The sequence below is a fragment of the Penicillium longicatenatum genome (assembly GCF_028827895.1).
Source record: "Penicillium longicatenatum strain IBT 33135 chromosome Unknown contig_1_segment0_segment0, whole genome shotgun sequence".
Lineage (NCBI taxonomy): Eukaryota > Fungi > Ascomycota > Eurotiomycetes > Eurotiales > Aspergillaceae > Penicillium > Penicillium longicatenatum.
Genome location: NW_026643119.1, coordinates 4,433,430 through 4,459,164, shown reverse-complemented (window position 1 = coordinate 4,459,164; position 25,735 = coordinate 4,433,430). Strand labels below are relative to the sequence as shown.

The window sequence follows — 25,735 nt, the reverse complement described above, 5'->3', positions numbered from 1 at the left end:
ACCTTGGGCAGTCAATTGCCGTCGGGGATTGACTCGGCAACGGGAACTGCCACGAGCATCACAGCACTTGGTCACGTTACTTCTGACCTTGGACCTGATGACTAATGGAGATCGTGGTCAGTTGATGCCTTCGAAATCGGGCCTGAACTGAGATATTCCAACTTCCAACTTTCTTTCTTGTCATTCAGTCAGATTAAACCCCGTGGCGTGTTGCACTTGTCATAAAATCCTTAATCAGATGATCATCCGGAGATTACCTGGTGGGCTCACTCCGCCACCAGTGTCAACTTCATGGTCCGTGGTTTCCAATTGACAGCTCTGAAACATCCAGACAAAGCCAATGTTTCCAATGGTTGAAAGGGTCCATGACAGGCCCTGGCCAAGCTTTTAGCTTCTATTAGCTCCAGTCTACCGGATCTTTTTAGCTGTTTGAAATGACAGGCCCCATCGGTCAGGCCCTGGATCCTCAAGGGCGTTACGCCGGTCGGGAGTGCTGCAAGGTTTTCCTCCAGCTCCGTCCGCAACGCCGTGGACAAATCAGAGTGCAGGCTTTTGCAGCTCCTGCGTCCCTGAGAAACACCGATATACCCCTGGTCATGAGAGGTGCGGCTCCGATTGGTCATGACAAGCTTGCTGGCGCCATGAAGATATGACCTCTGGTCCAAACAGTGGCTGAAGGATAGAGCACCCTTGGACATGGCCTGTCAGCTATGATGCACTGTTTCGGTTCTTTTAATACTGCCCCTTTGCCCCTGGAAAGCTTGGTTCCAGTTCGTCTGTGCATTCTTTTTCTCGTTCGTTGCCGATCGGCTGGTTCCTCGGTTTTGCTGCAATAGATCATTTCTGCCCAGCGTTGATCGCATAGATTTGTTTTCTGAATTCTACATTGATATACTTCTACCCACTACCTTCACCTTCTCGCTTTGTCTTGGCAAAGAGGTGTGTTCTCCCCTCTGCCTCCCTTGCTGCATTCCAGGGCCCTGGACGATGCCTTAAGCGCCCGGTGGGCAACTGCAGATCTGTACACGGCTCACTTGCCAGGACCATTCATTGAATCCTGCTAAATTCCAAAGATCAACTGTTTAGCTGTCGTCATTTCAGCGTTTGCTGCCTGGCCACTTCTTTTCTAGGCGTCATTGACCGCGGACAATGGGACTTTGGGTTGCTTCACTCCATTTCCAACTTCAATAACATTCAGTCCTACTCGGCTACTATATCACGTTCCCTCGTTATCGCCAGTCACATTCTTTTCGCCTTCCTCCAACCAGCGTCATCTACATGCCTTTGCTAGTCCAAAGCTGACGGAATATTTTCTACAACCTACCGACCAGATCTGTGATCTGCAATCGTCCTTTTGTCCACAATTCACCTCCATTTGAAGGCTATCTTTTCAACTGATTCGATTCATATACAGCCCTTCAGCGAGTCTGGGGCACCTCGATGGCTGCGCCTTTTCCAAATGTTGCCGCACGAGGCTATGGACCAAATGTCACATATATCTACGAATACTCGAGAGGCCTGAACGGTGTGAATGTTCCCCTGGATGTGCTCATTGCCCGTGTCATCTACTCTACGATCATCATCTTGGCTGTCGTCGTTTTCTGCGGCCGCATCGCGCAAATAAGCCACGCCTACCTTCGTCTGACCACCGCTTCGTCGTCCAATCAACGACAACAAACATACTGGAGTCGGGAACAGTCAAGATTGTGGCCATGGCTGAAGAAGCAGGTCTTATATGCTCCTCTGGGGAGGAAGAGACACAATCGAGAGGTTCAGCTCTCTTCCGCTATCGGCATGGGCACCTTGCCGTCTCGATTCCAGACCATCTTGATCTCACTGTACTTCGCAAGTCAGGTTGTGTATTGCTTGTTTCTGGATTATGGCGCAAACGAAAAGCAAGCGCTGGTAGCAGAGCTTCGTGGACGCTCTGGAACGCTTGCCGTCCTCAATCTAGTTCCACTTTTTCTCCTAGCATCTCGCAATAACCCGTTGATATCCATTCTGAATATCAGCTTCGACACATATAATCTTCTTCACCGTTGGTTAGGTCGCATTGTGGTCCTCGAAGCCATCACTCATACCAGCGCATGGGCGGTCAACGCCTGCGCCGAGCAGAATTTCACTGACATGCTCGCACGGTTGAGGGACACCCCCTTCTTCAGCTGGGGATTAGTAGGAACATGTGCCATGGTTTGCCTTCTTCTGCACTCTCCTTCTCCTATCCGGCATGCTTTCTACGAGATCTTCCTGCATCTACACCAGCTCTTTGCGCTACTGGCTTTTGTCGGCGTGTATCTCCACTTGAAACTAGACTCTCTCCCGCAGAAGCCCTGGATTGACGCCGTCGCCGTGATCTGGATCACCGAGCGCAGCATAAGACTCCTTCGCCTTGCTTATCTCAACTTGTCTCCCAGACACGGCAGCACTCGCATGACCGTCGTTGCCCTCCCAGGCGAAGCCTGTCGAGTGACTTTCCACCTCCCAAAGCGCGTGGATATTCAACCCGGCTGCCACGTCTTCGCCTACATTCCTTGCGTATCCTGGTGGATGTCTCACCCCTTCTCCATCGCATGGGCTGAACCCCGGAGCACAACCAACGACAACCCATACCTGGACTACAAACCATCCAGCAATCCCCCTCTGACCCCCTGCTCCATCGAAAAGCAAGGCTTCGACCTCGACTTCGAACCTAGGGACTTTCGCCCCCAACCTACAGAAGTATCACTCATCATCAGCGCTCGCCAAGGCATGACTCGCGCACTTTACAACCTCGCCCGCTCAAAACCGAATCAAACACTTCATAGCTCTGGCTTCATCGAAGGACCCTACGGCTCTCATCCCGCAAATGCCTCCAGCTACGGCACGGCAGTCCTTTTCTCAGCCGGTGCAGGAATCACCCACCATCTCCTGTACACCCGCGATCTACTGATGCGGTCAGCCTCCGAAACAGCAGCAACTCGTCGCATCTACCTCATCTGGTCTGTCCGCTCCACAGACCATCTCGCATGGGTGAGTCAATGGATGGACCAGATTCTGAAACTTCCCATGCGCCGCGATATCCTCGTCATCAAGCTTTTTGTCTCGAAGCCACGGCGCGCCGCGGATATCGTCTCGCCCTCTAAGACAGTGCAGATGTTTTCGGGTCGGTGTAGACCTGACGTTGTGTTGAATGAGATTATGCCAAAGAGAGTGGGTGCCACGCTAGTTTCGGTTTGTGGACCTGGGGCTTTTGCGGATGAAGTGAGGATGGCAGCCAGAGAGAGGATTGGAAAAGGGGCTGTGGTTGATTTTGTGGAAGAGGCTTTCACGTGGTAAATTACCTAGATTAGATCTTTCTTTTATCTCTCATTGGTTTTCTCTTCTCTGTCTTTAGATTATGTTTATACCTTTTAACGATACATGGGCTGTTCTCGCATATTATCATATGTTTTCATTTCTGAGAGAGGTAACAGTATGTAGTATGTACGTTGAGATTGCCAGGATGGAAGTATTATGGAAGTATTATGAAGTGGTGTATTCGTATGAATGGTTCTAATCTAATCTAGAACTCTTCAGAAAGCCTTCTAATGCAAAACAAGTGCTTCAATGCAGACATGAATCAGGGGATAATAAAGATCTATGTATAGCGAACATTCAATAGCGAGTCGATCAATAAGCCTCGCAGAAGTCCAAAAAATAAACAAGAAAAGATTTTTGATATATCAAAAAGAAGAGGAAAGAAATGAGACTCAAGCAAATTAAGCAGAGCTCTTGTTGCGGCTGCCCTTAGGCACGCGGGCAAGCCAGTAAATGAAGACGGCCATGAAGATGTTGAAGATGATATAAATCCACATGAAGCCAAAGTTGCGCCACGCGTCTGAATAGTAGCTGCCGACTTGGGCAAGGTAGGTATCAGTCGATTTCATGGAGCAGAAGGAGCAGTCGGAAGTAGCGTTGGGGAACTGGAGGTATCCACCGTAAGACGTCATGTAATCGGACATGTACTGGTAACAAGTTTCACCAGAGGGAGGGTTGAAGTTGAGATACTCCACGGATCCACAGACAACGTCGGTGCCCGAGACACCGGTGGACAGCATTGCAGAGACGAGGTATGTGAAAGGCGAGACACGGTACATGAAGATCCAGAAGCCTGGCATTTGGGATGGGGTGGCAAGAACACCACAGAAGACGAGACAGAGGGAGAAGAACAGGTTGGCGAGGTTGCCACCAGTCTCAGCGAGCTCGATACCGGCGATAATCATGTGTGCGAAAGTAGAGGTGAAAAGAAGGAAAGTCCAAATCAGAAGGAACATGAGTGCTCCGCGCTCGTGGACGGCATCTGTGGGCTCGGCGTTCCGGTAGAGACCAATGGGATAGTACCAGCAAACAAAGATGAGGACAGCGGCGAGGGTGTTCCAGGGAAGTTCGACGAGAATGTTGGAAGCCATGAATGCCTGCCAAGAGTATGTCTTTGAGGGCCGCTCGCGCACTTCGTAGAGGGAGCGCTGGGTGCAGAAGTGAGGCATGATTTGTTGAACCAGGTTACCGAAGATGGTCATCAGCATGAAGATAGAGAACATCTGGTTCTGGAGGCCCTGGAGACTGTTCTTGGCATGGAAGAAGGAGAAACCGATGTAGAGCGCGGTGAGAATTGACAGGGCACATTTAGAGTAAATGTAGACCGGGGTGCGCCAGTACTGACTGAACACACGCACCAGACACTCGTAAAGTTGAACACTGAAGGGAGCGGCGAATTCCTTAAAGCTAGCGACATCGTTGGTGGGTTCGTTAGTGGCCTTCGTCGAAAGGGTGCTCTTCAGTTCAGCCAGATGATCGTGCACAGCCTTGCGCTCGGGAGACTCCTTCCAGACAGCAGGCCAGTCAATATCAGAATGGGATCCCGGTGCGGCACCAATAACTTCAAGCATCCATTCGGCAGGGTTGGCATCGCTAGGAAGCGGGGAGGCACCGTTCTTCTCGAAGTAGTTAGACAATGTAGAGGACTTCTCGCCAATGTCACCAAAGTAGACAGTTCTGCCACCGCGAGCAAGGAAGAGCAAGCGATCGAAGCGTTGGAAGAGCATGGCAGAGGGCTGGTGGATAGTGCAAAGAATAGCTTGACCGTGCTGGGTCAGAGTGTCAATGAGATCAAGGATAGACCAAGAAGTCTGACTGTCGAGACCAGAGGTGGGTTCGTCCAAGAAGAGAAGCAGTTGAGGTTTGGCAGCAAGTTCGACACCGATGGTGAGACGCTTGCGCTGTTCGACGTTAAGACCTTCACCAGGAACACCGACAATGGCATCGGCATAGGTCTCCATTCCCAAGAGCTTGATAACCTCTTCAACGTAGTCCAACTTCTCCTGTCGGGAGACCTCGGCGGGTTGACGCAGAATGGCACTGAACCGAAGAGCCTCGCGCACGGTAGTAGTGTACAAATGCAAGTCTTGCTGCTGAACATAGCCAGTCTTCCTCTGGAAAGACTGGTCACGCTGGCGACCGTCGACCAACATTTCACCGGTGACAACACCCATAGTGACACGAGTAGCAAGGACGTCCAACAGTGTGGTCTTACCAGCACCAGACACACCCATCAGAGCTGTACAAGTACCGGGCTTTACCCAACCATCAACGTGGTCCAAAATGCGACGCTCTTCGCCCTTGATCTTGATGTCGTAGCACACGTCCTGCCATTGGAAAATAGCTGTCTGGCGCTGGATAGCAGCACTGACTTCCTGACTGCCAGTCTCGTTTGTCTTCTCAGCCGGACCAACAATTTCGGTGCTTTCGATATCTTCAGTTCCAATGTTCTTGGGGGCCTGTCCACGACGGAAAAGCAAGACCTCGCCCTTAGACTTGGACTCGGAAATGTACTCAGTGGCAAGGAGATAAGTAGTGAGGAAGAAAATCATGAAAGCAAACATGATACCAAGGTTTCTCCACTTGTGGCTGTCATAGTACTGGAAGCTTGTGGCGAGGTATTCAGTACCTTGGACGTACTTCGATCCAGCGGTGGCACCGGTAGTGGAGCAAATCTTATTGGCCAGCGACATAGCGTCATACTTACCACCTTGCGGGACCATAGAGCTTTCCTCGCACAAGAAAGTGCGGCCGTGGAACTCGTTAACCATCAGGGACTCGAATCCGTAGGCAATAGGATCAAGGTAGTTCATCCATCGAGACCACCCAAGCATATCGCGAGTGGGAATTGTGAAACCAGTGTAGATAACCAGACCAAGAATCAGGATGGCGGCGGGCACCAGGGCCTGAGATAGGGTTCGGGAGCCCGCAGCAATGGTACGGAAGATCATAGACATGGTCAAGGTGGTGACGAAGGAGAACAGGAGGAAAAAGAAGAAAGCACCGGGCTCACGGCGGAGGTTTGTCATGAAGTAAAGAGTAATGTTGAAGGTGAAGGCGTTAAGAACCTTGTATGGCATGTCACACAACATGGAAGCAATGGCCTCCGCGAAAGGGTGGTACATAGCATAACGAGCTTGTTTTTCAACAATGGGACGTTGCGCGTATAGAGTCAAAATCTATTGATTTTTTATGTTAGTGAGAATTTCTTTCAAGGTGACAAGGTGATACGACTGAACTTACTTCAAGGGCACTAGAGAAAGCATTAAGGAGAACAGCGAAGAAAAGGAGAGCACCACGAGAGTAGAAGCTAGATGTGACGTCCTGGAGGTTGAAGAAGACAGAGCCAATGATCAAGGCCATGATAAAGTTACCAATGAGTTGAGACAGAGTCAAACTGGCATCACCCTTCAGACGCTGGAAACCTCGGACCATGCAAAGGTTGATCTGCTGCATGACAGACACAGTGTAAGGGGACTTGACACGCTGGTTCTTGTCTTGCATAGCCTTGCGACCAGCAATGAACTTCTGCAGAGCTTCTCCACCAAGAGGATAGCTCTGGTCGTACTCTTCGATTTCCTTGATCAAGCTGCGGTACTCCTTACTGTTCTTCCAGGCGGCAGCAAACTCATCGGGAGTGCGGGGGACTGCGTTCTCAAAGCCAGGACGCACAATGCGTTCGTGGGGACTAGTGAGCGAAGTCAAGAAATCGGCGTCAGTCTGGCGCTCGGGGCACTCGTAACCCATGTTGACAAAGAAAGCCTTTGCCTCATTGGTGCGACCGAAGTAGATCTGTCGGCCCTCGTACAAAACGGTGACCTTGTCAAACACATCGTAGGCGCTTTGAGAGGCTTGGTAAATGGCAACCGCACAGGTAGTGCCAGAGTACTTGGTCATCAAATTCAGAGTCTTACAGAACTCCAGGGCGTTGGCACTGTCAAGACCACGAGTACTGTTATCCCAGCACTGGAGCAGGCTACCACAGAGGGTGGCCTCAGCGATACTGACACGCTTGCGCTCACCACCAGAAACACCACGGACGAAATCGTTACCAACCTTGGTGTTAATGGTGTGGGATAGACCAAGCATGGCCATGACAACATCACGCATGTGCTCCGCATACTGATCGCGGGTGACACCCGGCAGACGGTTGCGAGGGGCACGAGCAAGCGCAGCGAACTTCAAGGTGTCACCAACGCAAAGCTGGGGGAAGTGCACGTCAGTTTCGGCGGTATAGATGGCCTCACCGCGGAACTGATTCTTCATCTGCTTGTCGGATATACCCTGATAGTTCATTTGAGAATCCTTGTCCTTGTAGATACCATTCATCTCGCCAGCCAAAGTCTTGAGGAAGGTCGAGCAACCGCTGCCAGGACGACCCAGCACGACGAGCATCTCGCCACTTTTGACCAGACCGTCGAAATCGCGGAGAATCTGAATCTTTTGCTTGCCAGTACCAGTCGCCATACGGGCGAGAGCTCCAATCTGAAAGACCGAGTTGAACACATCCTTCTGGTAGTCCGTGGGACTACCAAAACCGTGCACACTCAGGTTGCGGAAAGAAACACCTGCCTGGCGTGTCGGGTAGCGTTCGGGGTCCCGCGAGGTGAGGGCCAGCAGGTTCTTCATCCAATTGCGGGCGCGGAAGTTAGGGCTGGCCGGGTTGAGAGTCGAGTCCTCCTTGGTCTCAAGGAATGTGTTCTCACCCTCCGAGATGTGAGTTGACTCGCGGGTGAGCTTGCGAGCGAGGCGGGTCACCTCTTCGTCGATCCGCTCATCATTGGCGGCCTCGACCTTTTCATCCTCCTCCATCATGGTTTCGTCGGTGCTGACACTGGCTGTAGCGTCATGGCGGCGGACCTCGCGCGAGACCGAGACTGACTGCTCGGCCTCGGGAAGGTTGGGGTTAAGCGTCCCCAGGAGCGACATTGTGAGCTTACTGTGTCCCAATTGTCGGGATGTTGTTTTGATCCCAATAGCTCAATCGCAAAATAAATTAGGAAATCACCATCAATTGGCGCGTGGTGGGGCGTGTAAATAGAACAGTATAGCTGTTTTCGGTAAGAGAGCGATTAGAGTTTGGATTAAGGTACGGATTGGATTAGGTGATTAAGGAGTATTGAAGGGGAAAACGAAAGAAAGACAGAAAAAAAAGACGAGGTTAAATAAAGGATGCGGAGCCCTGATAATAAATAGGGATCGAAAAAAATAGGTTATCCATAAAATTCGGGACCGGGTGAATCCAGACTTTGCCTCCGGTACACGGGCTCTCCGGTGATAAGCAAAAGCCGGGGTCCGTGTCATAAAATTCGGGAGTCCACGTTGGATGCCTAATTATCTAATCTTAGTCGGTGGATTTTATTAAACTCGTGGAGAAACAGGATCCAGGCCTCTGGCCCTGTTCTAAACCTATTTGAAACCACAAGATTGTGTCGAGAATGATTGGCGGTACTTGATGGCGCCTAGTAAAGACGATGTAGATGAAAGTACCCCTTGGTATGGGGAATTGCCCAGTCCGCGCATAAAATCCACTAAGCGAGATGGCGTTATTGTGCACATAATGGGATATGAAACATGTACGAGAAACTTCCGCATCTGACACGTGCCCCACGTTGGTTCTAGAAGCTATACAAAGGGGAAAGAAAAGACTCCGACGTTCATTATCAATAACAGGGAAATAGTGGGCCGGAGTGGCTCCCATCCGACCGGTTGGCCCCACCCGGAGATCCATCGTCTCCATCCGCTGGCTCGGATGCAAGAATGCCCGTGTATCCGGGATGACTCAGCCCCGTTTCGTCCATCAGGTCACGGACGAAAACGGACGAATGTTGTATACTCCGAACCCAGGTGTGCAGAAGATCATGGTTTGAATTCGAACCTGCATTCCTTCAAGTCTATTGACTTCATGCTCATTGGCTTCATGCCCATTGGCTTCATGTCCATTGGCTTCGCCACGCCAACTAACAACCTTGTTTGCGGGACATCGAGCAAATACAATGGGCATCATTTGATGTGCTGACCCGAGGCTTACGTATACAAGTTAGGATATGCATGGCCAATGTACGTAGACCTAAAAAGGGAGTCCTCTATCACGGTGTGTAGTGTGTACACATGAATCATCATTGATGTCACATAACGTCTCAATATCAGGATTTGGATGGTGTGAAAAGAGGTCATAATTTTGGGTTTCCGTTTCAGGTACGGCTCAAATCACAAGCAAAACTCTATGTATGCGTACATCATCATGAGGTCTCTTCCTCCCCGTCTTCTTCGTCATCCTCCACAATCGGCTCCACTAAGAGATTGCCACCCCGGCCGATCTTATTACGGATAGTCCCGCCATCTTCCACTGCATACACCGCCCGAGGCATAGGTGAAACCAGGCGAAAGCCATACTGGTGTTCGAATCCGACAGGTGCAGACACGGCCGAAGTCTCTCCTCCTTGTAATTCTTCGTAACATTCCACCACCGCGTAGAGCTCCTCGATGTCAGCGTCAGGTGCAAATCGCCGCATGATCCGCTCTCCAGATGGTAGTCGCACGCTAATGCGCACCGCATCCTTAGCGTCGGGATCCGGCTCCTGCCGCAAGGACTGGACCCGCCATTGTTTCCACTGTATCAGATCTTGCTGTCTCTTCTCCTCTGCGGCTTGGCGATCTGCCGCCTCCTGTTCCTCCCGTTGTTGAGCTGCCTCTGCTTCCCGGCGTTGGCGAGCCCGTTCTCGGTCAATCGCGAGGGATCGCTCATACGCCGAATCCTGCTGTTCCCTCAGGCTGCGAGATGCCTGTTGCTCGGCACGGGTCGACCGGATACGCTCCAGAGGCTCCTGATTCGAAGAAATAGCAGTGCGGAGCCGGTTCACGAATTCGGTTGGTGCGGTGAGTCCGGCAACACGGCCAACCACCGACATTGCGGTCGAGGACACGTTCGGGGTGTGCACAATCACCGCTGCAAATGGGAACTTGGTAATCCGCAGTGAATTGGCGACCTGGTAGGCTTCGGAATCCTGAACGTTTCCACCCCATACTAAAAGGTTGTTGCGAGGGTCGTTGATGAACTCCACGACTTCTGGCGCCAGCAAAGTATCACGTACCCAGCCATGCGTGTCGTCATGCTCGGGTGATATCAGGATCACCAATAAGAACTTCAGGTCGCGGTGTGCCTTCTCCATTGCCATGTTGTATCCGTTCTCCAAAAATGGGATTGGGTGTGATCCATGCTCTTCCTCAAACTCACGAATAAATCGGGCTGCGGTATCTTTTGGCCCGAGAGAGCGGCGGCCGGTGGTATTTCGCCGAGCCCCCTGGAGTGCCGGATTTGCTGTAGCATTGAACAGTCGGGGTAGAAAAGGGAACAATGTCCCGAAGAGGCGGAATGAGCTGAACAGGAGTCGGTAAACCAGATTAAAGGGCGTAAATAGTAGGGCAATTATAAAAGGTGGGCGATAGGTGGGTTGATCTTCAGATTGAATATCGACTCGGGGCGCTGGGTCTGTGGTCCGTGCAGCTAATGACAGTTGCTCGGTGATATCCTCGGTCATCAAGTTCCGTGTTTGCCGGTTCACCTGGGGAGGTGGAGACTGAGGAAGTGCTGCACGGGCTTCTTCAAGCGGATCTGGGCCTTCGCCATCAAAGAACTTGGCAATCGCAATCTATTGTGGGGTAAGTTAGCTGAAAAGGAGCTCTGGGGAGTAGAGTAGCACGCACCTGAACATTCCATTGTGACCGGCGTAATAAAGGTATAGCATCTGTTAGTTCTTGACCTGTAACAGAGGTGTATGTTTCAAGAGCAGTTCTCTCACTGGGTGAGAGCTGGTCGAGGTCGAGGTCCGACGTGGACATGGTGGCTGATAGGTGGCAGACGTGAGCTGTCCAGGCCAAGAGGACATGTTGGACTGGCAAATGAGGACACCGCCCTGCTGTACCGCCTTGGCAGGCAAATAGGCTTTTTAAGCCTTCAACGTCGGTATGGATCTTATCTAATGATTAAAGTTGAGTCGAGGTGGCTTGCTGACAGTATCTTGTCTCATACATATCAGTATCTATCAGCGATTATACTTAGCAGCTAGGTGGGCTGTGAGAGCCTGTTCTATTGCGCCCATGTGCCCTGGTAGATTACATCATCCATAGATAAGGCAATCCGGGGTGTTTGTATCAGTCCAGTTCAGAAATATATCATCTCAAGTCTATCACTGATGGACACAGGATATGTTCTCAACTCCTATGGGTCTATGGCCCACTATTTATTATTCTTTAAACATTTGAAATTTTAATCCCAATTGCCAAAAATTGTCAATACTTGTAGTATAGCACAGTGCTTTACATGTGCAATTCTTTGACTCAGGTAGTTGCTCTGTCTCAAAATGAATAGTAAGGATCGGCAAAAAAGGCTAAGTAGAATTCAAGCTTACATTGACTTACTTATGGTATAATGCCGAGACATGTATTTCCAAATAAAGTTCTATATAGCCATGTGCAGACCTGGGTATTCAACTGTATAGATTCGATCGCGGGCCTGACCGCCTGGTCCGTGCACACTCCCCCTTCACTCGAGTTCATTCATCGCCCCGCGTCTTCCTCTTTCATTTCTATCGACGTCCTGTCTTGAATTCCGGTGGGGAGCGCCGCATTGGGACACATATCCTTATAGCCGTGGTGACCTTATTTATATCCCCGTTTCTTGTCGGTACCCTGACCCGCTTGCGACGATCACAACGCGCCAATCTGCCAAACCGCCGTGGGATAGGTGTCACATCACAAGGAATGTGGCTACCTCTCGGTCGACTCAATCCATTTTTTCATAGCCCCGTTTCAATGGAGATCCGACTGCGTTGATTTGTCCTGTCTTGTCGGTCCCAGCCGTCCCAATAATGGCCTCCTCCGGCAAGCCTGCTCTGGACGATTCCCGTCGCACGACAGGATCGCCGAAAATGAAGACCCGAGGTGAGTGTGCTGCATATCTATGGATAGCCCAGAATGGAAATATTGGACGGAGACAAGGACCGGGTTCCGTGCTTTGAATTGTTGCTCACAGAGGACGGGAAACAGAGAACGCGAAAGATACATTATGCCGCAATGTGACCATCTACGGCCGGTGTCGTTATGAAGATAAAGGTACATCTCCAATAGTTGATCGGAATTCCGGAGGGGTAGACCTAATTCATGAATCTGCAATCAGGCTGTGCTTTCAATCACGACCCCCAGAAAGTCAACGCGGCACACCAGTCGGACAGGTAAATCAACCAGATACCCAGGTTTAGACAGCAGGCTGATGGATTTGTTCTCCGTGCCAGTAATAAGAAACGATTTAACGTGGACTCGCCGAGCTTTACCCCCTCTCTTTTGTCGGGCAATGGCGCATCTGCGCCCAAGAAATCCACCATCTCCCCGAAAGCTGCCAGCGCGGCCCCATTTCAACCCAGAGTTGCCGCATCCCGTATGCCCTCCGATTCGGATCCATATTCATCCCCACTGACTGGCAAAGGATCCAACACCAGCACCCCGAGACAAGAAATAGGAGCTCCCGATTGGACGACAGTGGGGGAAGTGCAGGAGTTTGTTCCGCAGGGCTATGATGCCGCTCACGTGGTAGGTTGAATCGCTCCTTCCTCTATTGTGGGACTATAGAATCTTCAATACCGAAGTCCTTTGGAGTTGAAAGTTTCGCCTTGGAAACACATCACTACAATTATGCTTGGATCCCACCATAACCGCTCCAGCCGAAGCTTGAATGCTTTGTCCGATGACTGGGATCCAGCTTCGGTCTCGGAATGGAGCAAATACAAATATTGCAGCTCTATTATGAACGTGCATCTGACTGACACATCTTTACAGTCACCCCTTCAAGGCAATGGGAACGGGGCCATCGCTGCCGCTGGTGCCTTTGACCCATTCGTGACAGCCTCACCTCTTTCTGCCACGGGGGGTGTTGGGCCTGTTTCCACCAATCCATACGCACATGATGCCACTGCTCTAGGAGGAGCTACTTTCTTTGCAAGCCAAACTGGCTTCCAGCAACCTGTATGCGTCATCCTGCCAGTACCGTTTCCATTGGTCTAATTCAATCCCGTTGCAGGTCCAATATCATCTTTATGCTCCTATCGGCCCTCACAACCAGAACACTCTTGGTTACCAACGTAACGTTCACGACCTCTTCCTCCCCAACGATTTCCGTGAAGAGCTGCAGAAGAAAGCTGCGGCTACCTTACAAACATTACCCAGTAGGTTGACATTCATTTTCTAGACACGACTGGATTGCTAATTTTTCAAGACACACAACTGCCTGCGCAAGTCGATTACTTCCACTCCCTTGTTCCATTGGATTTGAGTCATCAGAAGAACGCCACGACATTCGGTTACCCTAGCTGGGTTTATAAAGCGCAGTCGAGCAAGGACGGTAATTTTTATGTGCTTCGTCGGCTTGAAGGTAGGTAACACCCCTTGATAATCCCTGAAAATGACCAACTAATCATTTCAGGATTCCGCCTGACAAATGAGAAGGCCATCCGATCTGTCCAGGCCTGGAAGCGTGTTTGCAGTGGCAGTGTGGTCACAGTCCACGATGCATTCACCAGCCGAAGCTTTCAAGACAGCTCACTTATCTTTGTCACCGATTATCATCCGCTTTCTAAAACACTTTCCGAGCAGCATCTGGGAACCGGGAATCGCTTTCAAGGCCGCCACAACACTCACATCCCTGAGCAGGTTCTCTGGGGCTATATGACACAGATCGCAAATGCTTTGAAGGCAATCCACACCAATGGTCTTGCAGCCCGGGTGTTGGAGCCGAGTAAGGTTCTCCTGACAGGCAAAAACAGAATTCGCCTGAATGCCTGTTCCATCCTTGATGTGGTCCAGTTTGATACTCAACGGTCCGTCGCGGACCTGCAGCGACAGGATCTAGTCAATTTCGGGCAGTTGATCGTCACTCTGGGTGCCAACTCGCCGAATGTGATGCATAATGCAACCAAGTCCATGGATCATTTCACACGTGCATACAGCCAGCAGATGAAAAACTCGGTCTTTTGGCTGTTGGGCGGGCTTCAGAAGGACCAGGAACGTACCATTGACATCTTCATCACCGGAATCTCTTCTCAGCTAATGTCCACTTTTGACTCGGCGCTGCATTTGGACGATCAACTTACATCCGATCTCAGCCGCGAACTTGAGAATGGACGCCTAGTGCGTCTGATGACGAAACTGAACCTTGTCAACGAACGGCCTGAATACGATCACGACCGACAGTGGTCCGAGAGTGGGGAGCGCTATTTCTTGAAGATCTTCCGAGATTACGTCTTCCACCAAGTGGATGCCCAAGGCGACCCAGTGGTCGATCTCGGCCATGTATTGACTTGCTTGAACAAGCTTGATGCAGGCAGCGATGAAAAGGTCACGCTGGTGAGCCGGGATGAACAAAGCTGTTTCATTGTCAGCTATAAGGAGGTCAAGAAAGCACTTGAATCTTCTTTCCAGGCGTTGATGAAGCCGACCAGAAGGATGCACTAAGCACCTCGGCTTTTTTTTTTTTATTGTGCCTGTTAAATTTGGGTGTGACTTGTTATTGGGTTTTGGTTGTCTTTGTTTCCCCGTCTTTTGTTCGTTCCACACCCCGCAACCTGAGTCATACCCTCAATGGTATTGGGTATACCATTGCAACCCTCTGGTCTACTCATCGTCTTGTTATTTGTTTTGCTCGACACGCAATGCTTCCAGCCATGCGTCTTGCACATCTCATGGGAAATACACACTGATAAAGAATGAAGAAAATCAATACTACTGCGCATTCTGGTAAATGTAGATTAATGTTTCCACCTAACTCTCCCCTACAGCTCCATTCTGGCCTCCAGACCCAAGCGCTCCCTCAACATCTTCACCGTCATCTCGTCCGTCGCTTCTGCCCCTTTGGTCTTTCCACCCAACACCTTGGGTGGAATCAGTATGCGATCCAGAACATGTATAACCCCATCTTGAGCCAACACATCGACCGTCGGCTCCCAGAACCCATTCACCCTAAAATCCATCCCGGAGTCTTTCTCCAGAATATCCACCGTCACATCATAACCATTCAGCAGGGTCGGAGAAACCACATGCACAACCGGATAGTTCTTCACTTTCTTGGCCATTCCCACCCTATTCGCAGAGACTCGCCCCCGATCCACCATGAAATCCCTCAAGTCATCAACTTTCCCCTCCGCCCAATAAACCGCATCCGAATAGACAGTCCGATTCAAAACAAGGTGATAATTCAGCAACGTACGTAAGCACTCTTCACCCTGCGGTGAGAAAAGGAACTCGTTCACTTGTGTTCCGAGAGTACGGAAGGCATCATTCGTTGGTGCAAACGTTGTACCAGTCGTCCGGGTTCTGGCATCTAGATGGCTGTCCAGCCCTGTGTGAGCGAGAGCAAGGGCAAATATGCTAAATTGCTCGGGGAGGGTACTGAGGATGGCTTTTGTTGTTGGGGGTGGGGTCAGAGGGATGTCGATATGATGGATGATGCCATTTTTGGCGATCTGAATGATGTAAGGATCTATGTAAGTAGGATTGGAGTAGGCAGAGGACGTACGATGTTTCCTGCTGTGATACCAGTTTCCCCGTTCAGGAGGATTGAATGCTTAACTATATCCACTCGAAGCCGCTGGGGCGATTGTTGGCCCTTGTTCTTGTCCTTGTCGTCGTTGTTCTTATCGTCCTTGTTCTTATCGTCCTTGTTCTTGTCGTCCTTGTTCTTGTCGTCCTTGTTCTTGTCGTCCTTGTTCTTGTCGTCCTTGTTCTTGTCATTATCGTTATCCTTTTCATCTCCCGTCGCTTGCCCCGGCGTAGTAATATTCAATGCAGTCGGAAGCGTCTGATGTTCAAAGGCTTTGAGATCCTTGATAGAGAATTGCCCCAAAACAACATGATAACGCAGCATCTCCTGCATCGAATGAAGTGGATTCTGACCTTTCAACCGATCTAGAGCACGATCCGTCAATGCAAAGAAGGTGAAGTTATGCTCGGTACTGCTGAGCAGCTTAATCAGATCATTATCTTTCCCCAGCATATTCGCAAGCTGTTTGGTTTCGTGACCTTGGTTTATCAATTCCCAGATGGAGCTGTTCGACGCACATCCGTATGGGAGTTGGCATGGTTCATCGGAGTTTGGACGTGGATAGCCGGGCTTCGGATTTCCTGGATATCCAGGCCAGCGCGGATCACCATCATCATGGTTACGGAAGAGATCACTCTCTAAGAAAGTCTCAAGCAGGGCCTTCTGTTGAGGTGTTACCAGGGCGGTGCACAAAGCCGCCACAGGCAGCAAAAGTCCTAGAGACCGCATGGTGAGTAGGGATGGAGAGTTTTAAGCCCTATGGGGTGAAACAAAACTATTAGCCTTGAATGCGGCATTGCGTCGCTTTTATTTCTATAGAACCAAGGCAATTCTATCAAGGTGGTACTACCTGAATCGCATCCTTGGTCCCCCGCGACAACAGGGATGTCACGTATTACCTTCCAACTGCCACTTCAGACACACATTGAAGACCCGGCTGGGCTGTGTACGGAGACATCGTGCAATTAGAATCACAGGCAGTCGTGACACACCAATCAATTGATTCCAGTATCGGATCTCAAGCCTAGACTTCTGGATGTCACCGAGCACAGACGATCAAAGCCTGTTTTCAAAGCAAGCTGTGGCACCTACCAGCCGTAGACGAGGATCTGTCGGATCAGATAGTGACGTTATAGCAATTATCCTTGCGTTCAAACACATTATGTACATTTTCCCACTGGAATTCCTTAATCCAGATCTGGCACGGGCAATCCATTCACGATCTTCACCTTGCGGCCAAGCTTGTCAAGCGCAATCTTGGAGTTCTTAGCACGTAGCTCAGATGTTTCGGCGTCAGACACCAACACAAAGTCATAGGTGAGCAGGGCATGGCCCTCAGGAACATTATACTTCTTCGCAATCTCGGGACCAGCCTTGCCAATATCCACGGTCAGAGAATCCTTGACACCAAAGACAGCATCCGAGGTCTCATAGGGGTCATTGCGGAGGTATAGCGCGCTGTGAGATAATTAGCATATACCCAAAAACACACTCTTTGCGGGCCAACATACGTAACCAAGTGATCATAACCCTCCTTCTGGAACATGAAATGCATATGCGACGGGCGGTACGGGTGACGGTGCAACTTGGTCAACAAGCGTCCTACCGGTCCATCGTGGGGAATGGGGTACGGCACAGGTGTAATGGCCTTGAACCAAAACACACCACTCTTATCAGACCGCATGATACAGCGACCATCAGGCTCGTCCCGACCCGCATACTGCACATCATAATGGCCAGTACTATCCGTCTCCCAGATGTCAATCTTGACATCATCAATCGGCCGACCCTCCATGTCCTTCAGTGTGCAAACAACGAGCAGCGGTTCGCCCTTGGGATCATGCGACATGGATTCACCGGCTGGCATCTCCTCCGCATCGTGGGTGTGGAAGGGACCCAGGACGGTACCCTCGGTGGAGCCGGGAGGCTTAGGGTGATCGATTGAGTCAACAAGGATAGAGAGACCGAGGACATCGGAGAGGAGAATGAACTCTTGACGGACTTCCGTGCAGATCTGGCCGACTTCTGTGAGGAAGCGGAGACCGGTCATCCATTCGTCGGTGCTGAGGCGGGTTTCGCGCGCGAAATCGTGAAGATGTGTTACGAGGCGCTCGAGGACATATTTCATACGCTCGTCTTCGCAGAGCGAGTTGATTGTGTGGACATTCTCGGTGATGTTGTCGACCGTTAAGTCTTTCATTGGGGGGATCTTGACCTTGGCGGGATCCATGATTATTTACGTCAGATGGCGATAGGTCACAATGATTGGGTATATGGGAATGGGGACACAAGGTAGAGAGAATTGAGATTGAAGCGAAAAGGAATCCGGGGATCGTCGACTATTATATCGTCACTGCCTTCCGAACCCGGACTTACGGCACTTCCGGCGGGAGTTCAGTTGCTGGTGGGGTGAAGTGCAGCGGTGTTTTTACTGGGTAGTTAATGTCTGGATCGAGTGGGCATAAATGCTGTTCGACAGGGCAATTCCCACTTGGTTCGTTCATATTTATGGGCATTCTATAGCTAGATGGGTCTTTTCCACCCCGCAAGAGGTGCCCCGCCCAGTCAGCGCAGCGGAATTACTGTGCTAGTGAAACCCGGCAATGACTTGGTTGATCTATGCCGAGAATTGACGAAACACAACTTTGTTGTTACATAGATTGAATTGCCCAGTTCAATCTTTCTTGGACGGGAGGTATGATAGAGCTCTACCTATTGTAGTCTTCATGCCACCATCTATGGATGAGAATATAGCCGGGGGTCCCCACGTACGCGGAAGGAATTCCTGGTCTTGGTCAGCATGTTCTAAGCTAAGTAGAGTGGGGCGAACGGTTGATGTATATCCGACTGGAGGCAATATTCAAACCTTGTTGGGTTCTACGTACACAGAATTCCAAGGTTCTGGGTTCATCTTTCATCTATATCCGTGCGGGGTGATCCGGGGTAACAGTTACGGATAGAATGGATTCTTAATACATCATGGGCTAAGCTTTATTCACTGTACACTGGCTGGCCAGATTCATAAAACAAACATTCAGAGCCAGAGGCCTCGTTCCTTAAACGCCGAAATTCAATGGTCAGCCATGATAGATAGAACAAAAGAAAATAAAAAAGAAACTCCGAGCCCTCGCTGTTCAAATATCACAGGGCCTTGCGCTCAATCGAGAAGACAATGACATGTATTGCAAAACCTAACGACTGGACAGTATTCAGCTGGCTTGGTTAAAGCCCTCTTGCTGCCAGTCATCGGCCTGGAGCTGGCCACTGCCACTGCCGCTGCCACTACCGCTGCCCATGCCATGGTTGGCATAGGCGGCGGCGGCGGCACCACCTACAGCGCTCATGGCGCTATGCTTCTCGATCTCCGTGGTGCTCATCATGTACAGCACCACAAAGAGAAGGATGTGAAGAGCAAAGCAGTAGCCAGCAAACAGATTCCGACTAGTCCGGTTGGCCATAATAATGCGGGTGAGGGAGAACACAATCCGTTCTGGTAGACTCATGCGCTTGTATGCACGGGCCGACTCACGGCCTCGGAAAGCAGCAAATGGAGAGATCCGTGCTTCGTATTGAGACTGGTATCGATCCATGGACAACCCAGAAGGTGTGTCCGATGAGTTATATACGGAGGTGGCACTGGGTGCGTTCGCGTACGAGGAAGCAGATGTGGATGCACCCTGGCCGCGGCTGTAGGTGGAAACATATCGAGTCTTCTCATAAAGACTCAAGTTATCCTTCTGGAGGGACGCGACCTCTTGCCTCAAAGACTTGACAGTGCCGTACAACTTGGAGAGCTCCTCTTCAAGTTCTGCATTCTTCTTCTTGAAGCGATCTCGTTGAGCCTGAATCATCGGCAATAGACCAGAGCCACCCCCAACAGCCTCCCCGGCACGAATAGCATCCATGGTATTGGCAGATACGGCGCTTTGATCAAAGCCAGAGATGATTGACGACGTGGGAGATGTCGCACCTCGGCGAGAGGAATGGGGGTACCGAGAAGAGTAAGTACCAGCAACGGACATCGCCGATGAGGGAAATGCGTTGGCAGCTTCTTGCTGGACTCGCAGCAGATCGTTCTCCAGGGTCGATGATAAACTTCGAGATTTCTCGAGCTCTTCTTTTGTCGCTGAAAGCTCGCCGCGCATAGCTTCAAGTTGCCCTTGAATGTCGCGCGACGACACCCGCAAGACAGTGAGATCATCGGTCAATTTCTTGTTTCGAGCCAATAAGAGTTTTTCTAGTGAATTTTGCCCATTGGCCTTGGTAGCATCGCCGTTGGTATTTGCTGTATCATCCTCCGCCGTAGTCTCGCCCTCGTCATCATCACCGGCCGTAAATTCAATCGATTTGATCATTTCTAACTCTCGGCGGATTTCGTCATAGTCCGCAACCTTGCTCAGGCGAGCGCGCAGCTCATCTCTCTCCATTGTGGCCTTTGATGCGTTTCTCTCCGCCTGGTGGAGCTTGCCCTCCCAAGTGTGCCGAGTCGAGTCCTTGTCAAAGCGAGCCGCATCCAGCTTGCGTAGCAGAGATGAGTTCTCTGACTGAAGACGTTGATAGGCTGGGTCATCTTCAACAGAAGTTGGTCGATCGGGGTTCGAGTGAGATACGGCCTGGGCCAGTTCTAGTCGTAGTTGCTCATTCCGCGCTTCCACATCTGCTAACCTCAAACTGGTCTTTTCCAAATCAGAAGAAACAAGCTCCAGTTCCGCAGCGGTCGCACCATTCCGAGCGCCATCATTGTCGTCATCTTCGCCCATGCGCTGAGAAACCTCATAGCTTGCTTTGAGTTCCTTGATCAAGCGTTCCTGATTTTCAACCTTCTCTTCTAAACTCTTCTCCTTCGCGGTCCAGTTGCTTGTCTTCTCTGTTAAGACAGCCTCCCAAGATGCTTCAATCTCCTTCGCCCGGACCTCTTGGTTATCTTCCAACTTCTTCCGCGCAGCACGCTCCTCCTGAAGACGCTTCTCTGTTTCCTCTTGTTGTCTGGTAAGACGTTCGACCGACTGTTGCAATTGGTCTCGCTCGGAGGTCAATTTTGGAACGGTCTCTTCAGAAAGGACCAAGGAATCGACGGAGGCCTCAAGAAGTGGGTAGGGATCGGGAGCTTCGGACAGGGACGAGTATAATTGGAGGAAGGAAGATGAAGATGCCTTGCCTTGGTTTGTCAGGACATCGATGAATGATTGGTACGCTTTCAGTAATCCCTTGTGCTCGGTGAGCTTGTCCTTGTCTTCGAGTTTCTTGAAGTCTTTGGTCTTTTGCGCCAGTTCCTTTCTTTGAACAAGGGATTCCCGCTGGTATTCAACAATATCGGAAGCGGTCGTGTCGAGTTTGGCAATGGTGCTAGCTAGGTCAATTCCTAAGATGTGTTAGTCGCAAGTGGCCAGATGGCTTCTTTTGGTTTGTTTCGGCCACTCACCACGCCAAGCGGCAATGGCGCGCTGGAACTTGTTCGTCTCCTCGGAGAGTTTAGCGGACATTTCGGGCGGTGCATCATGTTGCTCCTGAGCGGCGAGGCCCTCTGTGATGGCAAAAGAATCCATGACCAGCGTTCAGCCCTAGAGAGCGCAGTTTCACCCCACACCGAAACACAAAACCCAAAGGTTGGGGAAACCGCGCGGAGATGCAACAGGACACGCGGCGCACGGGCCGAAGTTCTTCCGATTTGAACAGCGACCGGGGGTCTTCGTGGTATTCTTAACGTATTATTGGGCTATTTGGATTGTCGTTGTATTTTGTCTGGAACTTTCAAAGTGGTTGCCTTGATAGCCGTTGGCACCCGCTTTCTGTTCCTGATTGACAGTATGAGAGTGGCCCCTGAACCTTAGCTTTGGCCCCAGTCTGACCGCCTTCCAGCTCACTTTCAATGCTGCGCGGGGACAAGACTCCTGCAAGCTAGCCATCATGGCTTCAGATGATGGAGGCCCCCGTAAGAGGCGCAGAATAGCTCCTCCTGGGTCAGATCCCTATGTTCTAAGATCGCTTTTCGAGAATGTGCCCGTGGAGACCGAGGACAACAGTGACGTCTACATCACCTGCGTCGAGTATTGGGGTAAGCTATCATGACGTGGTTGGGGAGAGCTGCCTGCTGACCACCTACAATTCCAGATGAAAACTTGTATATTGGAACCTCGGCCGCAGAGATATTGCACTTTGTGTGCCTTCCATCCGCTTCCGACGACTCGAATGAGCCCACGTTCATACTCGCGTCGCGATTGCCTATCCCATTCCAAACTACGCCCTCGAACAGTGATCAGCATGGTGTCCAGCAAATCGGCATACTCGCCTCTGTGAACAAGGCTTGTGTACTTTGCAATGGCACGGTTACTTTCTACATGCTACCGGAGCTCAGCCCGGCGTTCGGTAATACCAAGGTTAACCACTGTCGGTGGATCGGCGGCTTAGATCTTGATCAGAATAGCGAGTCTGAGCAGAACCCTGTGGTGATGATTGCCGCGCAAAACAATATCATGCTAGTTCAGATTGGCGAGGAGGCACGCCGCATCAAGAAGATTGGGTTCCCCGGGTGCTTGGTCGCAGCCCGCAGAGGCACAATTGCATGCGCGGCCGACTCCCATTCGTACTCGCTGCTCGAAGTTGAACACCAGCAGAAGATCCCACTGTTCCCTATCTCATCCTCAAATGAAGTCTTCGAGTCTGGACAAGTGGAAGACATTGTGGCGGGACCTCAAACCCCTCTAAAACGATCTCCTTCGTCATCTTACCCAAGCTCTCCTCCTACTGATTCACATGCGCATGGCAGAAGTAGCAGTCTAAACGCATTTGCAGGCATGCTACAGCCCCATGCACAGACGCCTCAACAAGCTCGATCGCCTTCGCCTTCGGGAACCCCAGATCCCTTCACAGCTACTGGGACACCCCGCCGATCAAGCTCGGAAGAGAGAGAAAATGAAAGTTCTCAGAAGAAAACCACAGACGGCCCTCAAGATGTATTTCCACCGGCAATTTCTGAGAGCGCCAAACCGCTTCCTCCCTTGCCTCCGACACAAGTTTCAAGGCAACTACAGCCCCATGTGGTATCACCGACCCCTTCTGAATTCCTTCTTGTAACTGGAACTGAAGAAACAGAACCTGGTGTGGGTATGTTTGTAGACTTAGATGGAGAGGTTGTGCGGGGAACGATTAATTTCCATCGATACCCGAAATGCGTTATTATTGATGCCGGAGAAGACGATCAATTCCTCCAACCCAACGAGGATGCCAGGGATGAGTTCGTGCTTGCCATAATTGAAGAAGGAGACGATAAAACTCGGCTCGAGATCCAACGATGGGATGACGATCCGGCGGAAATTGAACGCCAAAAGCGATGGATGGATATACCTTCCCCGGGAGCAAAGCCTGCTCGGGTCGGTCTACGGCATACTGTTAGTCCCAGCCATGTTGAGCATGAGGATATCGGGCAGCTTTTGCGAATGGCTCGTCTCAAAACCCCTTTGCTTTCGCCGCATGTACCGACAGCAGACCCTCGAACACAAGCATCTATCGAGCATCTTCAGAAGGAAGAGGAACTCTTTGAGTCTCAAGAACTGACCGATTCCGAGGGCGCCAAGAAAGGTGGAGCAGCTTCAGGCCGAGGCTGGGAGGCTCAACGTAATGCCGAAGAGGCAAAATTTGCCCATGGTCTGGGTAAACTCCAAAGCAGTCTCATACTGTGGTCAGGGTCCCAGATATGGCGCATAGTCAAAAATCCCTTGGTCATTCAGCTTGAAAACTCTCTGCAGCAGGCTCAGTATACCAATGATAGTGGGCACATTATTCTGCAGCGGGATTCGATCATGGCGTTGATGATGTCAATTCGGGACATTGAGCCCCAGAATGAGTCCGAATTCATCGGTCTCGGCTACGTGAAGCAGAAAGCAAGTCTTTTGTTATACGGAGACCTTCTGTCTATGCCTTCCGATCACCGAGGCGAATTCGTCATCGAACCTACTGAACAAGCTCTTGTGGCCGGTAACCTAGACCCTCGTCTGGCTTTATTATTCATCCCCCTTCTCCGATGTGAGGTTCTACAGGGCCCTCAGGGGATCTGGGTACACTCTGGATTGGCCATCCTGACAGAGAATTATATTCAGCAAGTCGAAAGAGTAAACAGCCAGCCTTCTGATCCAGCTGCCATCAACGGTCCTGTGCTGAACATGGTGAAGCGATTCCTCTTCTCTTGGCAGCAGAAAAGAGGGTATGGTAGCATCACGGACGAAACGTATGTCTTAGATAGCACCGACGCCGCTCTGCTACATTTGGTTTTGGAACAAGATGCCAATGCAGGTGCGGACAAGCGGACGAAGTTGGCGACTCGCACAGAGTTAAATCGGCTGGTCGATACTTGGAAGGGAAATTTCGACCGGGCTGTGGCGCTTTTAGAACAGTACCAGAGGTTATACATCTTGAGTCGTCTCTACCAAAGCCAGAAGATGTCTCGCAATGTTCTCAATACTTGGCGAAGAATCGTTGACGGAGAACCCGATGCCGGTGGGGAGCTCACTGCGCCCGGTGTCGAGGCCCAGATGCGCAAGTATTTGGTCAATATCAAGAACGCCCAGCTGGTGGAGGAATATGGGTCATGGCTCGCTGGACGAAACCCTAGTTTGGGAGTGCAGGTATTTGCCGACAACTCTAGTCGTGTGCGACTAGAACCTGCAGATGTTGTCACGCTGCTCAAGAGAAAAGCCCCCAACGCTGTCCAGGTTTACCTGGAGCATTTGGTCTTTGCCAAAAACGTGAGTCCTTTAACGAACCTTTCCACCCATCATTTCCTAACTGGTCATAGTACACTCAATATGCGGACGATCTCATCTCGTACTACCTGGACGAAGTGCTCTCTGTGCTGGAGTCTTCATCCGCTGCGCGGGATTCTCTCTCAGATTCATACTCGACATATCGGGCCCTGCGTCCACCCAAGCCAACTTACCTAAACTTCATCACAGAGAATACACCTAAGGAACCCTGGTGGCAGTCTCGTCTTCGTCTATTACAGCTGCTAAGCGGAACCTCAGGCACACAATACTCATCCACTCCTCTTCCCTCGGGCATCACCTACTCCATTCCCAACGTGCTGGCACGTATTGAGCCCTTTCAAAACGAGCTAGTTTCGGAGAGCATAATTCTGGATGGTCTACAAGGTCATCACCGTGCTGCCCTCCGGCTTCTCACCCATGGTCTAGGGGATTACGATTCAGCCATTCGGTACTGTCTCTTTGGTGGACCGCAAAGCTCAAGCTCGTCAACTAGCCCCGAACTTGCCGACCACGCTTTGCAGTCCGAACTTTTCCGCCATCTGCTGGATGAATTCCTGCATATCCAAGATTTGACCGATCGGATAGAGAGAACCAGTGATCTCCTCGGCCGCTTTGCAGCCTGGTTTGATGTCCGTGAAGTTTTGGACCTTGTTCCCGAAGACTGGAGCATTGATATCCTGGGTGGTTTCTTGGTGAATGTCTTCCGAACACTCGTCTCTCAAACACGCGAGGCCCGGATAGAACGTGCCCTCAGTGCAGGTCTTAACCTGCGCATCGGCGTTGATTATAATGATAATATGGAGAAGGCCGGTCCCTGGGTAGAGGATGGAGAGGGTCTTCGTCGTTTAATGGGTGGAGCTCAGTCGCTTCCTACTCGGCCTGATGATGCTAATGAAGACGACGGAGAATTTGGAGAAGTGGTGTCACCTGACGCCAGGGACGATTAGATGACCATTGTACAGCTGATTTTGACTGTGATACCTACCCAATTCCATTTCGTTTATTTGATACTGAAATATCATGGACAAAGAATCAGACTGCTGATGAGTTC

The 25,735-nt window shown here is 50.8% G+C and overlaps 9 protein-coding genes across 9 annotated transcripts; 4 read left to right on the top strand and 5 right to left on the bottom strand.

Annotated features, from left to right (window-relative positions):
- Positions 1-434: 434 nt before the first annotated feature.
- On the top strand, positions 435-653 carry N7484_002443 (uncharacterized protein; the record flags this gene model as incomplete). The annotated part of the gene is made up of 1 exon (XM_057112863.1): positions 435-653. One exon carries the CDS (start codon positions 435-437, stop codon positions 651-653), a length of 219 nt encoding a protein of 72 aa, XP_056977600.1.
- Positions 654-1,440: 787 nt separating this feature from the next.
- Positions 1,441-3,315, top strand: N7484_002442 (ferric reductase family protein; the record flags this gene model as incomplete). The annotated part of the gene is made up of 1 exon (XM_057112862.1): positions 1,441-3,315. The coding sequence occupies one exon, from the start codon at positions 1,441-1,443 to the stop codon at positions 3,313-3,315; it is 1,875 nt and encodes a 624-aa protein (XP_056977599.1).
- A 422-nt stretch (positions 3,316-3,737) lies between these two features.
- On the bottom strand, positions 3,738-8,265 carry N7484_002441 (pleiotropic drug resistance family ABC transporter; the record flags this gene model as incomplete). The annotated part of the gene is made up of 2 exons (XM_057112861.1): positions 3,738-6,515; positions 6,580-8,265. The coding sequence occupies 2 exons, from the start codon at positions 8,263-8,265 to the stop codon at positions 3,738-3,740; spliced, it is 4,464 nt and encodes a 1,487-aa protein (XP_056977598.1).
- A 1,313-nt stretch (positions 8,266-9,578) lies between these two features.
- N7484_002440 (clathrin-mediated endocytosis regulator UBX3) lies at positions 9,579-11,178 on the bottom strand (the record flags this gene model as incomplete). The annotated part of the gene is made up of 2 exons (XM_057112860.1): positions 9,579-10,988; positions 11,044-11,178. The coding sequence occupies 2 exons, from the start codon at positions 11,176-11,178 to the stop codon at positions 9,579-9,581; spliced, it is 1,545 nt and encodes a 514-aa protein (XP_056977597.1).
- A 1,028-nt stretch (positions 11,179-12,206) lies between these two features.
- On the top strand, positions 12,207-14,841 carry N7484_002439 (PAN-complex poly(A)-binding subunit PAN3; the record flags this gene model as incomplete). Its single annotated transcript, XM_057112859.1, has 8 exons — positions 12,207-12,279; positions 12,385-12,450; positions 12,515-12,569; positions 12,630-12,924; positions 13,171-13,356; positions 13,412-13,556; positions 13,607-13,762; positions 13,814-14,841. The coding sequence occupies 8 exons, from the start codon at positions 12,207-12,209 to the stop codon at positions 14,839-14,841; spliced, it is 2,004 nt and encodes a 667-aa protein (XP_056977596.1).
- A 317-nt stretch (positions 14,842-15,158) lies between these two features.
- Positions 15,159-16,654, bottom strand: N7484_002438 (fasciclin domain-containing protein; the record flags this gene model as incomplete). Its single annotated transcript, XM_057112858.1, has 2 exons — positions 15,159-15,848; positions 15,902-16,654. 2 exons carry the CDS (start codon positions 16,652-16,654, stop codon positions 15,159-15,161), a joined length of 1,443 nt encoding a protein of 480 aa, XP_056977595.1.
- A 458-nt stretch (positions 16,655-17,112) lies between these two features.
- N7484_002437 (intradiol ring-cleavage dioxygenase) lies at positions 17,113-18,155 on the bottom strand (the record flags this gene model as incomplete). Its single annotated transcript, XM_057112857.1, has 2 exons — positions 17,113-17,383; positions 17,437-18,155. 2 exons carry the CDS (start codon positions 18,153-18,155, stop codon positions 17,113-17,115), a joined length of 990 nt encoding a protein of 329 aa, XP_056977594.1.
- A 979-nt stretch (positions 18,156-19,134) lies between these two features.
- N7484_002436 (CCAAT displacement transcription factor COY1) lies at positions 19,135-21,471 on the bottom strand (the record flags this gene model as incomplete). Its single annotated transcript, XM_057112856.1, has 2 exons — positions 19,135-21,287; positions 21,348-21,471. 2 exons carry the CDS (start codon positions 21,469-21,471, stop codon positions 19,135-19,137), a joined length of 2,277 nt encoding a protein of 758 aa, XP_056977593.1.
- A 361-nt stretch (positions 21,472-21,832) lies between these two features.
- Positions 21,833-25,631, top strand: N7484_002435 (uncharacterized protein; the record flags this gene model as incomplete). Its single annotated transcript, XM_057112855.1, has 3 exons — positions 21,833-21,980; positions 22,037-24,666; positions 24,717-25,631. The coding sequence occupies 3 exons, from the start codon at positions 21,833-21,835 to the stop codon at positions 25,629-25,631; spliced, it is 3,693 nt and encodes a 1,230-aa protein (XP_056977592.1).
- Between the last annotated feature and the right edge of the window lie 104 nt (positions 25,632-25,735).